Source organism: Rhincodon typus, chromosome 7, assembly GCF_021869965.1.
Source record: "Rhincodon typus isolate 14 chromosome 7, sRhiTyp1.1, whole genome shotgun sequence".
Lineage (NCBI taxonomy): Eukaryota > Metazoa > Chordata > Chondrichthyes > Orectolobiformes > Rhincodontidae > Rhincodon > Rhincodon typus.
In genome coordinates, this window is record NC_063338.1 from 40,960,002 (window position 1) to 40,974,775 (window position 14,774).

Here is a 14,774-nt window from a genome sequence, read left to right on the forward strand (position 1 = left end):
TGTGTCCAAGTAAATGAACTCAGACTCCAAGTTCCTTATTGAAAAAGTCAGTTTTTGTGCCTGGAAGCAAATACCTGGCTGCAGACTGGGAGCCCAGTGGTTCACACAGGACTATAGACGCCCCCTCTGTCTAGGAGAGCAGCCATATGTCTCCAAGTAGAAATTCTCACTCTCTATCTGCATCCCCTGCTGGCCTGGTCAGCTGCTCATTCCCCTTTTTAATAAATGATTTAAAAAAGGTTGGCGAGTGTAGAGTTGTAGAGTAATGCAACATGGAAACAGGCCCTTCAGCCCAAACTGGTCTATGCTGACCATGGTGCCAACTCAGCTAGTTCCATTTCGTCTGCCTCCATGTTGAATTGTTCTCTGTCTGATTTACCTTCTATTGCATTATGCAGTTCCTCTCAGGCTGGAAGGTCTTTGATTGGCCCTCTGGTTTCAAGTGCTCACTTGGGACCTTGAATCAAACAGGGGAACAGCCTTCATGCCAGCATTAAACCTATAAAAGTCCTATTGAGTGATTGTCTCCGTCATCCCTCCCAGAGGTGGGTTCAGGACCCTAAATTAATTCTGATTTCTGTTTCCCAGTGCTGGAGGGAAAATACAGCCCGCATTGTCTTTATGTAAACGTGTAAGGTCCAAGAGCACAATACTCGAATTGTGTGTAATACTAAAGAGTTCATACCAATTGTGTGACTGTTGGCAAAGCTAAGAGAACAACATTGATTCTTCCTGGAACGATGGAAACTGAAAGGAACTTATCGATAATATTATTAAAGAATGACATAGCCCACAGCTTCTGTAAATGTAAATGTCACTGCAATTTGTCTATCAGTTTAAAAGTAAAATATTACCAAATCAACATTGATTGGAAGTGGGGAGGAATGGATAATCAAAAGTTGGAATGCCTAAAGGATATTGTGTGATAACTTTTGCTTCTCAGTGTAACTTCTGATACACTATGTGCAATATCATGGAAGTTTAGCTCAGATCCAGAAGGTATTACATTTCATAGATCGTAGAATGATCCCTACAGTGTCGAAACAGGTCCTTTGGCCCAACAAGTCCAAATGACCCTCAGAGCATTCCACCCAGACCCGTCCCGCACCTAATCTATACATCCCTCAACTTAGCACGGCCAATCCACCTAGCCTGGTCATCTTTAGACTGTGGAGGGAAGCTGGATCACCTGGAAGAAACCCACGCAGACGTGGGGAGAATGTGCAAACTCCATGCAGGCAGTCACCCGAGGGCTGGAATCAAACCCAGGTCCCTGGTGCTGTGAGGCAGCAGTGCTAACCACTGAACCACCATGCTGCCCTTTCTTGGGTTTTTCTTCTAGTTATGTCTATTTTCAGTATTGGCTCTGAAGTGTTAGGATTTTTTTAAGTTACTATATAAAGCACTGTAAGATGCTGATAGTAATGCCTGAAATATCTATTTTATTGCTGGGTCTTTTATGGCCTCTGCTTCTCCATGCAGTGTTACACTATTTCATCCACTTTGCAGTTTCCGTTGAAACCTTGGCTTCCAGCTGCTACAAGAAAATAACTAACACTGCTGGCCTCTATTTGAGTGCCACACTTTCTACTGACTCAGTCCATTTTGAATGTATTGGCATGGGTTTTACAGTGATAAAGATGGTAAAACCAGGGAGGCAATGGCCCAGTGGTATTGTCACTAGACCTATTAATCCAGAGACCCAGGTAATGTCCTTAAGACCTAAGTTCAAATCCTGCTGAGGCAGATGGTAGAATTACAATTCAATAAGAATCTGGAGTTAAGAATTTAATAATGATTACAAAACCATTGTCAATTTTTTCAAAAAACCCATCTGGTTCACTAATGTCCTTTAGGGACGGAAACTGCAATCCTTACCTGGTCTGGCTGACATATAACGCCAGACTCTCAGCAATGTCCACTGCCCTTTGGGCAATTAGGGATGGGCAAAACATGCTGGTCTCGCCAGAAATCCTCATATCCTATGAATAATGTTTAAAAATACTGTAGCATCCACTATGGCATGTCCATGGCAATTGACATCAACTTTGAGAATTTGCAAACATGCAGAATTAAGCAGAGACCCAAAGATTTCTGTCAGTGATATCATGCTCTCTAGAGGGTAGAGTGTGAATGTTTCCTATTCTTACATCTGTAGAGTACAAATTTTGAAGCAGATCAACAAATGGACAAAGACTTTTTGCATTGTTAGTCTGTCTGTAAAAACCACAAAGAAGTTACACTTGGTTGAATAAGTTGTGACTGCGTTTGAAACAGCATAATCATTTTGTAAATAATTCTAAAAAAGACTTCACTGGACCTGGGGAACTATTTTTATATTTGTGGAATGTCAAATTTCTCCATTATGACAAAAAATGCAATTACTACTTTTATTGCATTCTTAAAATGTAATTGAAAATACAGGAATTCCCTACATTTAAACTCCTGCCTTGTTGATTGTGAGAATAGTTCATTGTGATTGGTTCTTTACCTTGCTTGTTAACAGTATTGTCACTGGACATGGGGAGACCTTCTCAAGTGAGGATGTTTTAGAATTAGTTACAATGATTATGCTGTTTCAAACCCAGTCACAAACTTACTCAACCAGATGTAACTTTGTAGTTTTTACAGAGATTCGAACAATGTAAGTCTTTGTTCATTCGTTGACTGCTTCAAAATTGTACTCTACAGATGTGAGAATAGGAAACTTTCTTAGGTTCAAGTTACCATCAGGAAAGGTGAAATCACGGAGATTGCTGGATTTGTTTGCACAGCTTTCTCCAAGATCATTGCTTTGCCACAGACACAAGGCCCAGTCTGATATTAATGGAAAAGTTTACACTTTCTCCTCATTAAGCATAGATTCCATTTGCATTGATCATCATAGAATCCATACAATGTGGACACAGGCCCTTTGGCCCAACAAGTCCACACCAAACCTCACAGCATCCCACCCAGACCCATTCCCCTATAACCCACCTAATCTACATGTCCCTGAACACTATGGGCAATTTAGCATGGCCAGTCCACCTAACCTGCACATCTTTGGACTGTGGGAGGAAACTGGAGAAAACACATGCAGACATGGGGAGAACATGCAAACTCCACACAGACAGTCGCCTGAAGCTGGAATCGAACCTGGGTCCCTGTGCTGTGAGGCAGCCATGCTAACCACTGAGCCACCATGCTGCCCCTCACATTGTTGCCCTTTCATAAATAATGTTACTAATTTCAAAATAAATAACTCAATGCTGCTGTTATATTTAAATTAAATAACTAATAGCACCAATCTCAACAGAAACAATTTCATTCCAGCTTGTTGCCCTTTTTGAGTTGTCCAAAGCTTCAAATGGTAAATAAACATCTGTGCCAACATTCTTAACATAAGCAAAAGCCAAGAAAATGAATTTCCTCTGTTCTCTTTCATTTCATAAGTCATAACAATTTCAATACCTGCAAGTTGAATTCCAGTTACTGCCCTTTAAAAAATAAATTACCTAGTAATGTGATGTAATAATTAAAATGTTACGTGGTCTGACTCATCATCAGCCATGACACAGGGGATTCATGAATAGAACATAAAAAGAAATCTTGCATCGGTTACTTACTCCAAATGTCATTTTGTTACACATGTAAAATAATCTTAAAGAAATAAACTTGGACCTTAAGACTCGCACAAAATTGAACCTGTTATCTGATGAGATTTACCATCTCAAATAACTTAAGTTACCCGGGTCATCTTGTTTAAAACAATAGGCTTTAAAGACACAAACCAAGGTAGCAGTCCATCGTTGCGTAATATCACTGTAGATCTACTAAAGCTTGTAATATCATGGATGAAGTAATGAAGAAACTGGTTGCATAATTCAATTGCAGAACATGGAGAGTTTTGTCATTGAGAATATTGCTTTAGTGTAAAATAGCATCTGAGCCACTAACACACACTTCTAGTGCAGGCAGCATTAGATACTATTTTGCATAGGTTAGACTGGGCACTGGAGTGTTTGCTTGGGATTAGGCACACTGTGATGCTTATTGGTATCCTACACTAATCTAACTGTGATGGAGGCCCTTTCAATTTAAATGCTCCAGCTTACACCCTCTCTTTACCTCATAAAGCTGAACATCCTTTCATCAGCAGGAAGGACTCCCAAAGCAAGTCCTATTACCACTTACATAAAACCTAAGTCACTGACAGTCTGTAAGCAAAGAGAGGGGAATATATTGAGTTCTCTCTTTCCAGAAGGAACAAGATAAAGCAGGCATGTAATTTCACCAGGATAGCAGGCTTTACTGTGGTCTACTATATGCTATGTGCCCATGTAATCAAGAGTTCAGCTCTGGTCTCTGTCATCTTGGTCTGGGCTGACTGACTTACAGGTAACATCAAGAGCACTGACAGAGTTGCAATGTTGGGAGGACAGATATTGTCATCCTAAGATAGGTCAGCAGGCCCTTGCTCCATGGAGACCCTGCCACTCCTCTGTGTTTGTGCCTTAGCAACATGAGCACTGTGTTGCATGTCAGATTGCCAAATGGCTGTAAGACCCTACAAGTTCTTTTGGACACAGGTTGTCTGCAGCCACCGATGCAGCAATCTGAACCTGGAGTCTGAGTTTACATGAACTTCCCTGCAGCACCCAGTCGTTGAGTAGTTTGTCTTTGTGTTGCATTGGATGCTGAGACAGCAGTCACAGAACTGGACTTTCATCTTTGAGGTGGAAATTGCCACTCAGCCCACTTCCTGATATCACAATCGCCCCACCTACCTAGTAAGGCCTACTCAAACTGAAATCATTGTGAGATTGTTGGGACAGATTGGAGTCAGGCTGTCACCTCAGGAAGCTGGCCTGAGGTGGGAACACTGATAGACAATAGCTGAGCCAGGCAGGGAAAAAGCCCCTCTCTATACAATGGGCCATTAGCCAGTATTCACAATGAGCTTTCATTGCGCAACTGTGTCAACAAAACCTTAAAGGCTCACAGGACTAAAGCCTTTTAAATAATTGAAAGAGCTCAGCCATCTGTTCAAGCTTTAAAGGAGGCAAACAGATTTCTGAATTGCCAATTAATGAAAAGACTAAACTACCAGGAACTCCATCTGCGATCCTCTGACTGCCCCCTTAACCTAGCCTGCTCCCAACCACTCTCCCACCTGACAAACCCCCGCTGACTCACCCCACCACTCCCTGAACGGCCCATCAATCCTGTCTATGACCCAACCTCACTACTCCCCACCCCACCAGACTATCCTGTAACCAGACGCATCCCCTCTCACTCATCTGCTACCTGCCAATCTGCACCTACTAGCCAACCTACACCCTTACCCACATGCCACAGTCCACACTCTCCTGCCCACCTGCCAGTCCACCCTTTACCCTCCTGCCACCTAAGTCCTTATTCATTTATTTGACACATTTACCATCTTTCCATGACTTTTCACAGGCTTTGGACACTTGAACCCTGTTTACTTACAAGGGTATGGCTAGTGTCATAAAAAGGTGGCACGACTTCCACAGAAATGCCCCCAACACTGCTTTCTACAAGCTTTGCTGTGCTTGGTCAGTTCTGTATAATACTGCATCAAACAACAGGCTTGAAAAATCACAGATGAGTAAGTAACTGTGCAACCTGTTGTCTGATTGGGTTCGAAATTGGGATTTCAACCAAGATTGGGAAATGTGGGTCATTCTCTCTTTCTGTAAGCATTTTGTGTGATTCACTACATGAGCCGGTTTATGATGCACATTACTTGCATCAAACTATTAACTTAAATTACACCCTATGGCGTACTGAACAAAAGTAATAGAAGAATGATTTCAAGTATAAGGCTATGTTTTTCTATGTGGGTAAAATTTAACAACATTAAGCATGGAAAAGTAGCTAAACAAGCCCAGCAGAAAGTACTAATGAATTTTCTTTTGTCCTTTTCAATGCAGATTTGGTATCTCACTGAAAAGTGTGAGAAAATTAATCCAACAGAGTAAATAAAATGCTTGTTAGTGAGGAATTAAGATTCTATTATAGCATTCTGCTGGCTGAATAATTACAAACATTTGAGTTTGTTACATAGTCACCCTCATGGATTAGTGTTGTGAAGGCAGGACAAGGTATATATAGCGACTATGAATTTAAGGATGTGTGAATGTATCTGTTTACTAATCTAATTCACACTGGCTACTAATGATAATCCTCGCACTCCAGCTAAAGCAATTTATAGCTGTAGGTTTCCCATTCTTAAGGTGGGAATATTCCATTTTTTTTGCACTTACCTTAAAAATATTGAAACACAAATGTACACACTATAAACCTCTATTCCTTTCATCTTTAAACTGAGGCAATTTATTTCCGGCAAATTAATTCATTTCAAGGCATGGGCTATCACAGCAGATGTCAAATGAGAAAACGGATTGTGTCAGGAATTCACAAAGCCTTCTTTGGGCAATTTCAGCCACACTTTATGAATGTTGCAGTTTCATTAAGACATTTCTCAATTTTCTTTACCTTAGGTATTGGAAAATTGTGGAATTATTTTTATAAAAAAAGAGGTAAACTATGCCTTTTCAAACAGGACAAGATAAACCATCTAGATTTAATCTTTTGTACATTGGTTAGCAGCAAGCATCTGAGCACATGCTTTTTTCAACCATTTCAAACCTGCAAACAAGTATCAGCTTTAAGGGAAATATGACAAATGGAGCTTTAAAGCAAAACAGAAATGACTGAGGGCTATGTAAATTGTAAATATTGATCTAACAACAAGGAAACTTCGAAGCTGTTTGGTATTTTTAAATTTCTATTTTAGTTCCAAATGAGAAAAAATGTGTAACAAAATTGGAAATTAAAATGATAAAATGTGTAAGTCATTTCTATGCAATTTATATGAAGCATGTCTTTTTAACTGTTGCTTTTCAGATACTAGGAGTTCTCACTTCTCACATGTTCATCGAAATAAATTACTTAATACTAAAGAATTATGCTGTACCAATTTTCTTAAATAGGCTTTGCTGGAAGTAGTCAATGACTTATTTGAAGAACAAACAGATTTGGAAAAAATCGTGAGGAAAATAATGCACCGAGCGCAGACATTGCTGAAATGTGAACGCTGTTCTGTCCTGCTCCTGGAAGACATTGAGTCTCCAGTAAGTTAGCTCCAAAATGCATAAAAGAAGGCCCAAAAAAAAAGTAGAAATAATTCTATGTTGTCAGGCCATTATAATTGAAATTTACTTGATAAGTGGAAGAAATTGAATCTAAGCATTTAATTATTTATTTGCTTGTTTTGTAAGAGTTATAACCTGTGAGATTAATTTTTATGAAATTTTTCATTCTTTCTCTATGATTTTTCACATGATCGATAAGGAGTTAATTTTAGAGTTGTTACTAATTTGAAAACTATCAACTAGTCACTGTTTAAGGATGTTTTTATGTAAACCTCAATGATCCATAAATGAGTTAACATTTTTTTGTTTTCTCTTCTGCAACAGTTTTACAAGTCTATTGTTTTCACATGTTTTAACTTCTGTCTTAGCAATTTTTAAAGACAAATTTTAAATTAAAAAAGTTCCTAATAGAATAACACCATAAAACCATAAGGAATAGTAACAGGAGTAGGCTGTTTGGCCCCTTGAGCCTGCTCCACCATTCCATAGGCTCATGGCTGATCCGACATTCCTCATGTCCACTTTCCTGCCCATTCCCCATAAGCCTTAACTCCCCTACTGATCAAGAATCTATCAAGTGTACACAAGGACTCTGTGCCCACAGCTTTGTGTGGCAAGGGGTGTCAAAGACTCTCAATTCTCTGAGAGAAAAAATTCCTCCCCATCTCAGTCTTAAATTGATGTCCCTTAATTCTGAGGCTATGCCCTCTGGTTCTTGACTCTCCCATGAGGAGAAACATTCTCTCAGCATTTACCCTGTCAATTCCCTTAAGAATTCTAGATGTTTCAATGAGATCACCTCTCATTGGTCTAAACTCCAGTGAGTAGAATCCCAACCTGTTTAGCCTTTGTCATAAGACAATCTCTCCATAATGTCCTCTGAACAGCCACCAATGAAATGATATCTTTCCTTTAAAAAAGGGACCAAGACTGCTTACAGTACTCCAGATGTGTTCTAACCAGCACCTTGTATAGTTAGAGTTGCACTTTCCTACTTAGACTCCAACCTCCTTGAAACAAGGGCCAACATCCATTAGCCTTCCTGATTAACTTCTGTACCTGTGTGCTAGCTTTCTATGTTTTCTGCACAAATCCCTTTGTGTTGCAGCTTTCTGCAGTTTTTCTCCATTTACATAATAGCCCGCTCTTTTGTTTTCCCTTCCAAAATAAAGAACTTGACATTTTCCCACATTATGCTACATTTGCCAACTTTTTCCCCACTTTATATAAGCAATGAATATTCCTCTGTAAACTGTATCCCTCTCACAACATGCCTTTCCGGCTATTTTTGTGTTGTCTGCAAATTTGTTAACAGTACACTCACTTCCTTCCGCTAAATTATTAATATCTATTGTAAACAGTTGTATTGTAAACTAGTCATGGGTCACCAACCTGAAAAAGATTAACCCTGACTGTCAGAAGTGGATTGACAATTTCTCTGAATGCATTCAATTTCTAAGAACAGAATAAAGATATTTTTCTGCTGCATATTATGATACATATTTTATCCTGATATTTTGTGGCAGGTGGTAAAGTTTACAAAATCATTTGAACTCTTGTCCCCCAAGTGCAGTGCAGATGCTGAAAACAGGTAAGTTCCTCATTATATTTAATAAGAGTTTGGCGGGGTCTAAGATACCCAATTATAAGCAAATGGCATGTCTTCCGATCTACCATACATGCCCTGGGACAAGGGATTACATCAGGGTCTACTAACCAGGACTTGAGGTTTTAGGGAACCCATTTTCAGATTAGGATGGGATGGTGGTGCTGGTGTCGGGAGCAGGACTGGGGGCATAGGGCTTGGGACTGCTGCCTGTGATGTCTATGCCTGGCCCTATTACTGTCCATGCACTTTGGAGGATTCTGGATCCTGTGGGTATGAATTTGGAAAATTTAAATTCATTGTGTAGAGAGTGAAAGATGTATAAGTAAACATTGCAAAACTTGAATTAAACAGGAATTACGCTGTATATTATAAGCTACTGAAAGAAAAGGTTGAACATAAATATGCTGTAAATTACAAAATTGTATCATGTTATTAAGCAATTGGTTGTTGATATATCTTCCTCTGTTTTAACCTTTTGTTATGTTCTGTCGTATTTTAAGTATTTACTTTAAACATATCAATCTTGGTTTTAACATGGGTGGGAGAGAGGCTGGGTGAGCAATGAGCTCTCCTGATGCTTTCAGTATTAGCCCTGAATGATTTAACTTGTAGGCTTCATTTTAATATGTTCGGTAGGCTCTGTCTCCATCATGCCGAAACTATAGTCCTTCACTCTGCAATTTCATGCAAGCTGCTTGAACCTATTTAAAGCTAGAATGTATCTCTTAAAGCAAGGATGTACTTTCTGCTGTCTAATTTTGTTGGAACAATGTGAACAAGATTGTTCCAGTGATGAATTAGAGTGCTGCTTATGTTACCAGCAGCTCCTTGCTACCTGAAGAAAATGAATTTACTCTGTCATGGCAGGATTCGATTAAAAATCTCGAATTAACAGTCTAATGTTGACAATGAACCCGGAGTCGATTGTCAGGGAAAAACCCACCTGTTTTGCTAATGTCCTTCAGGGAAGGAAATCTGCCATTCTTACCTGGTCTAGCTTAAATATGATTCCAGACACACAGCAAAGTGGTTGACTGTTACCTGTTCTCTGAGCAATTAGGGATGGCGATAAATGGTGATGCCCATATCCCTTGATGAATAAAAGAAAGCCAATTCCTTTAGCATGAAGAACCTTCCAGTCTGCATCACCTGACACACACTCCCAGAGAATCCAACACGCAAGTTCTATAGTTTGTTGTTTAGTAGGTAAAGATTTCATCCATTTTATTGATACCACAAACAGCAAAGAGATGAAGAACACACTGGTGGAATTGGTTTAGGGATATTGCTTCCATATCTTTGAAAATGTGTAATGGGATCCATTATGTAGAGCTGAATGGACAGACCATTAATGTCTGGGATGGATGGTACATCCAGCATTGCAGCATTTTATAAGCACTCAAAGGTTACGTGCTCATGTTTTGTACTGAGAGGTGATCCCACAGCCCTCTGTCTCAGAATTAAGAAGGCAACCACTGCAGATTGACATGTAATGTGCACTTTGTAGTTTAATACTTTATGCCACTAAACAATCATTCTAAACAGAATGGGGATTAAAAAAAATGCACTAGGTATATTTTAATAAAGCAGAAAATGTTAAAATTACCTTGTACTTTCATCATTGGTGACCTACTGAGACCTTCATTTGATAGCCAGGAATGATCCACCTACATATAGAAGATTTAAAATTAAAGTCATAATTCTGAGCAGCAAATGCGCAATTGCATTCTCACACGGTTACTCCATTAATTCTAATCCACCTCGTCTATAAAATGGATGGCAGCAGGTAAATCACTGTAAAAATTAGTTCAAACAAATGGGATGTAGGTGACACATCCCTTGGACTACCACTGTATACCACTGTTCTTATAGATTATCAATTCCATACTTTACAATGTTTCTTTAAAGACTAGATACAACTATAAAGTAGTGGCAATGAATTGATTGAAGTACATTTGCAAAAACCTGAAGTAAGTACTTTCCAGGTCATGTTACCTTTAAATTTCCAATTTTCCCAATTTATAGAGTCATCGAGTTATATAGCATGGAAACATCCCTCAGTCCAACTCGTCCATGCCGACCAGATATCCCAATCTGACCTAGTCCCATTTGCCAGTATTTGGCCCATATCCCTTGAAACCCTTGCTTTTCATATACCCATCCAAAAGCCTTTTAAATGTTGTAATTGTACCAGCCTCCATCACTTCCCCTGGTAGCTCGTTCCATACATGCATCACCTCTGTGTGAAAAAGTTGCCCCTCAGGTCCCTTTTAAATCTTTCCCCTCTCATCTGAAACCTGTGCCCTCTAGTTTCCTCTACCCCAGGAAAATGACCTTGGCTATTCACCCTATCCAATCCACTCATGATTTTATAAAAGTGGATTTTAAGTGGCTCACAGTATTGGTAAAGCTGTGTTGGTAAAGTGTCACAGGACATACTGTGAGAGCTTAGTCAACTTTGATTAAATCGCAAGCGCAAGCTATCTGGAGGGAGCGAGATTTTCTAACAACCAGTTCAGTTGTGTTATTACACATGTCTGAAGCAGATGGGACTTGAACCTTGGCCTCCTGGTTCAGAGGTAGGGCATTCCACTGCACCACAAGGGCCCTTACCTGGTGGGAGACCTCAAATCATTGCTTCAGCTGGGACTGTCACGTTTAACTTGAAATTAGGAAAACAACTGTTGTTATTAACCCGAGAATTATACTCCCTCATTCCACACTGACATTTCTTCTGATCTGATCGAAGATGGCATAATCCTTGGCTGATAGCCATAATCCTAAGGAAGCATCTGAAATATTATACATATTATATTATAAATTATAAATATACATAAATTATAAAATTATAAATATTATAAATATTCTCACACCCCGTTTCATTGTAGATGAAAACTACAATGTAAAGTAAAGGTGCCAGCTAGCAATCAGCAACCAGATGCTGATGCAGCAAGGGTGAAGGTTCTTCTCCTGTTTGGTAATTTCTCAATGGGATCATTGGAAGCACTTTGCTTATGAAACACTCTCTTTGTTCAAACTCTGGCATGAAAGCACTAGGACTGCTTCCTGGAAATCATGGGGAAAAATGACGAGATGCCAACTGTCTCATAATTAAGTGAAAACTCTTGGTGTTCACTTTTAGGGCAGATTCAACGAGATTTCATACTCATGTAACTGCAGTCTGAGGCAGCTTGTTCTCAAAACAATCACTGGAAGGAATATCTATACCATGTCCAAGCATGGTCTCCCAGCCTGGGAAACAAGAGCAAGTTTGGCTTTGCTATGAAAGTACTGAACCCTAGTTCGATACAAATTTGTCCTTCAGAATGCCTAATGTAGCAGACGGTACAAGTAAGTGCTAGTTATTCTTGAAAGGGATGCTGGTCTCCTGCCACATATTGACTTACATGTCAAGAGCTCCTTTAATATGTGTCCCAGAATAGAGGTAGGTCTGGCCTAAGCATATTACATTGTATTGCACTGTTTTGGAGAAAATGCAGTTGTGCATAGTATACCAACTGATATACCATAGTCATGTGACCTCGATTTCCACTGAGTGTCTTTGTATTCAATCTGTACGAGCCATTAATCACACATCACTTGTAACATGGTGTCAAGTGGAATTTTTTGAGCTATAAGAGAGCCAGCTACTGTGAAAAAGACAGCACAAAGTTTCGGCTGAAAACGTGGATTTTCAGAGCTGTGAGAAAGTCAGCTACTGAAAGAAACAGCAGGTGGTGAGGGAACCTACAGGAGTTAAAAAGAAAACATAGTTGTCCTTGCTCTCACCAAGATACCAGTAATAAATACATCTGCCTCTGACAGTATTGATAGGAGTGACTCCCACACAATTTTCACATTCACTTTGCAGATATCCTTCCTAGTGTTATCTGGCATCACTGCTGTACTAAATGGGATAGATTTTATAAAAAGCTAACAACTCAAGACTAGGCACCTATCAGGCACTTTAAGCCATCACAGCAGCTATTCAATCTCAATCAGTCAGCTCATGGCCTATCACATCTGCCCACTGTACCATTGTCACCAAGCCACCCTGGTTCAGTGAAGATATCTCTGGATTACTACCAGTGCCATGTGATAACGAGGTAAGAAACAGGGAGAGAGTGCAGCTAAACACGTGGCTACAGGGCTGGTGTAGGACAGAGGGCTTCCATTATGTGGATAATTGGAGCACATTCTGGGGAAGGTGGGACCTGTACAGGAAGGACGGGTTGCACCTGAACCGGAAGGGCACAAATATCCTGGGAGGGAGGTTTGCTGGAGCTGTACGGGATGGTTTAAACTAGATTGGCAGGGGGTGGTGAACCGGATTTATAATTCAGAGGATGAGGTATTCGGCCTTCCGACAGACACAAGAGGGAGTGAGGTTGTTTATAAAGAAATGCAGTCGATGGAGCGTAATTGCGGACACCGAGATGGTTTGAGGTGTGTATACTTCAATGCTAGAAGTATCAGAAATAAAGCGGATGAACTTAGAGCATGGATCGGTACTTGCAACTATGATGTTGTGGCCTTTACAGAAACTTGGGTAACTCAGGGACAGGAACGGTCGTTGGAAGTTCTGGGATTTAGATGCTTTAAAAGAAATAGGGAGGGTGGAAAAAGAGGTGGGAGAGTGGCATTGCTAGTCAGGGCGAGTATAGCAGCTACTGAAAGGCAGTTCAAGAATGATACGTCTACAGAGTCAGTTTGGGTTGAGGTCAGGAACAAGAAAGGAGCAGTCACTTTGTTGGGGGTTTTTTACAGACCCCCAAATAGTTGCAGAGAAGTAGAGGAGCGGATTGGGAGGCAGATACTGGAAAGGTGCAGAAGTCACAGGGTTGTAGTCATGGGTGACTTCAACTTTCCAAATATTGATTGGAAACATTTTAGTTGTAATAGTTTAGATGGAGCAGATTTTGTCCAGTGCATTCAGGAAGGCTTCCTGACACAGTATGTAGATAGACCAACACGAGGAGAGGCCACTTTGGATTTGGTGTTTGGCAACGAACCGGGCCAAGTGTTAGACATGTTGGTAGGAGAGCATTTTGGCGGTAGCAATCATAACTCTGTTTCTTTCACAATAGTCATGGATAAGGATAGGTACATACGGCAGGGTAAAGTTTACAATTGGGGGAAGGGTAATTACAATTCAGTTAGGCAAGAACTGGGTAACATAAATTGGGAACAGATGCTGTCGGGGAAGAAATGTGGAGATTGTTTAAGGAATGCATACTGCATATTCTCAATATGTTTGTCCCTAGCAGGCAGAGAAGATGCGGTCGAGTGAGGGAGCCATGGTTCTCGAGAGATGTCGAACGACTGGTTAAGAGGAAGAAGGAGGCTTATGTAAGGTTTAGGAAAAGAGGAACAGAAAAGGCTCTACAGGGATACAAGTTAGCCAGGAAGGAGCTGAAGAAAGGGCTTAGGAGAGCTATAAGGGGGCATGAGAAAACCTTGGCGGATAGGATCAAGGAAAACTCCAAGGCTTTTTACACGTATGTGCAGAACAAGAGAATGACCAGAGAAAGGGTCGGGCCGATGAAGGATTGTAAAGGGAATTTGTGCACAGAGCCTAAAGAGATAGGCGAAGTCCTTAATGAATACTTTTCTTCAGTATTCACAACTGAGAGGGACCTAGTTGTAGAGGAGGACCTTGTGAAACAGGCAGGTAGGCTAGAGGAGGTTGATGTTAGTAAAGAAGATGTGCTAGGAATTCTAAGGAAGTTGAAGATAGATAAGTCCCCTGGGCCTGATGGGATTTATCCAAGGATTCTATGGGAAGCGAAGGACGAGATCACAGGGCCTTTGGCGATGATCTTTTCGTCCTCACTGTCCACAGATATAGTGCCGGAAGTTTGGAAAAGGCAAACGTCATTCCCTTGTTCAAAAAGGGAACAGGGATAACCCCGGAAATTACAGGCCAGTTAGTCTTACGTCAGTGGTGGGCAAATTATTGGAAAGGGCTCTGAGAGATAGGATTTATGTTCACTTGGAAAGGC

At 40.4% G+C, this 14,774-nt stretch overlaps 1 protein-coding gene across 1 annotated transcript in view; it reads left to right on the top strand.

The window, feature by feature from the left end:
- The window catches only part of LOC109932547 (dual 3',5'-cyclic-AMP and -GMP phosphodiesterase 11A-like), a 293,291-nt gene that overhangs the window by 144,959 nt on the left and 133,558 nt on the right, over window positions 1-14,774 (top strand). The window contains exons 5-6 of the mRNA XM_048599206.1: window positions 7,002-7,142; window positions 8,690-8,754. Coding sequence (XP_048455163.1) covers window positions 7,002-7,142; window positions 8,690-8,754 — 206 coding nt within the window. The remainder of the gene's footprint in view (window positions 1-7,001; window positions 7,143-8,689; window positions 8,755-14,774) is intronic.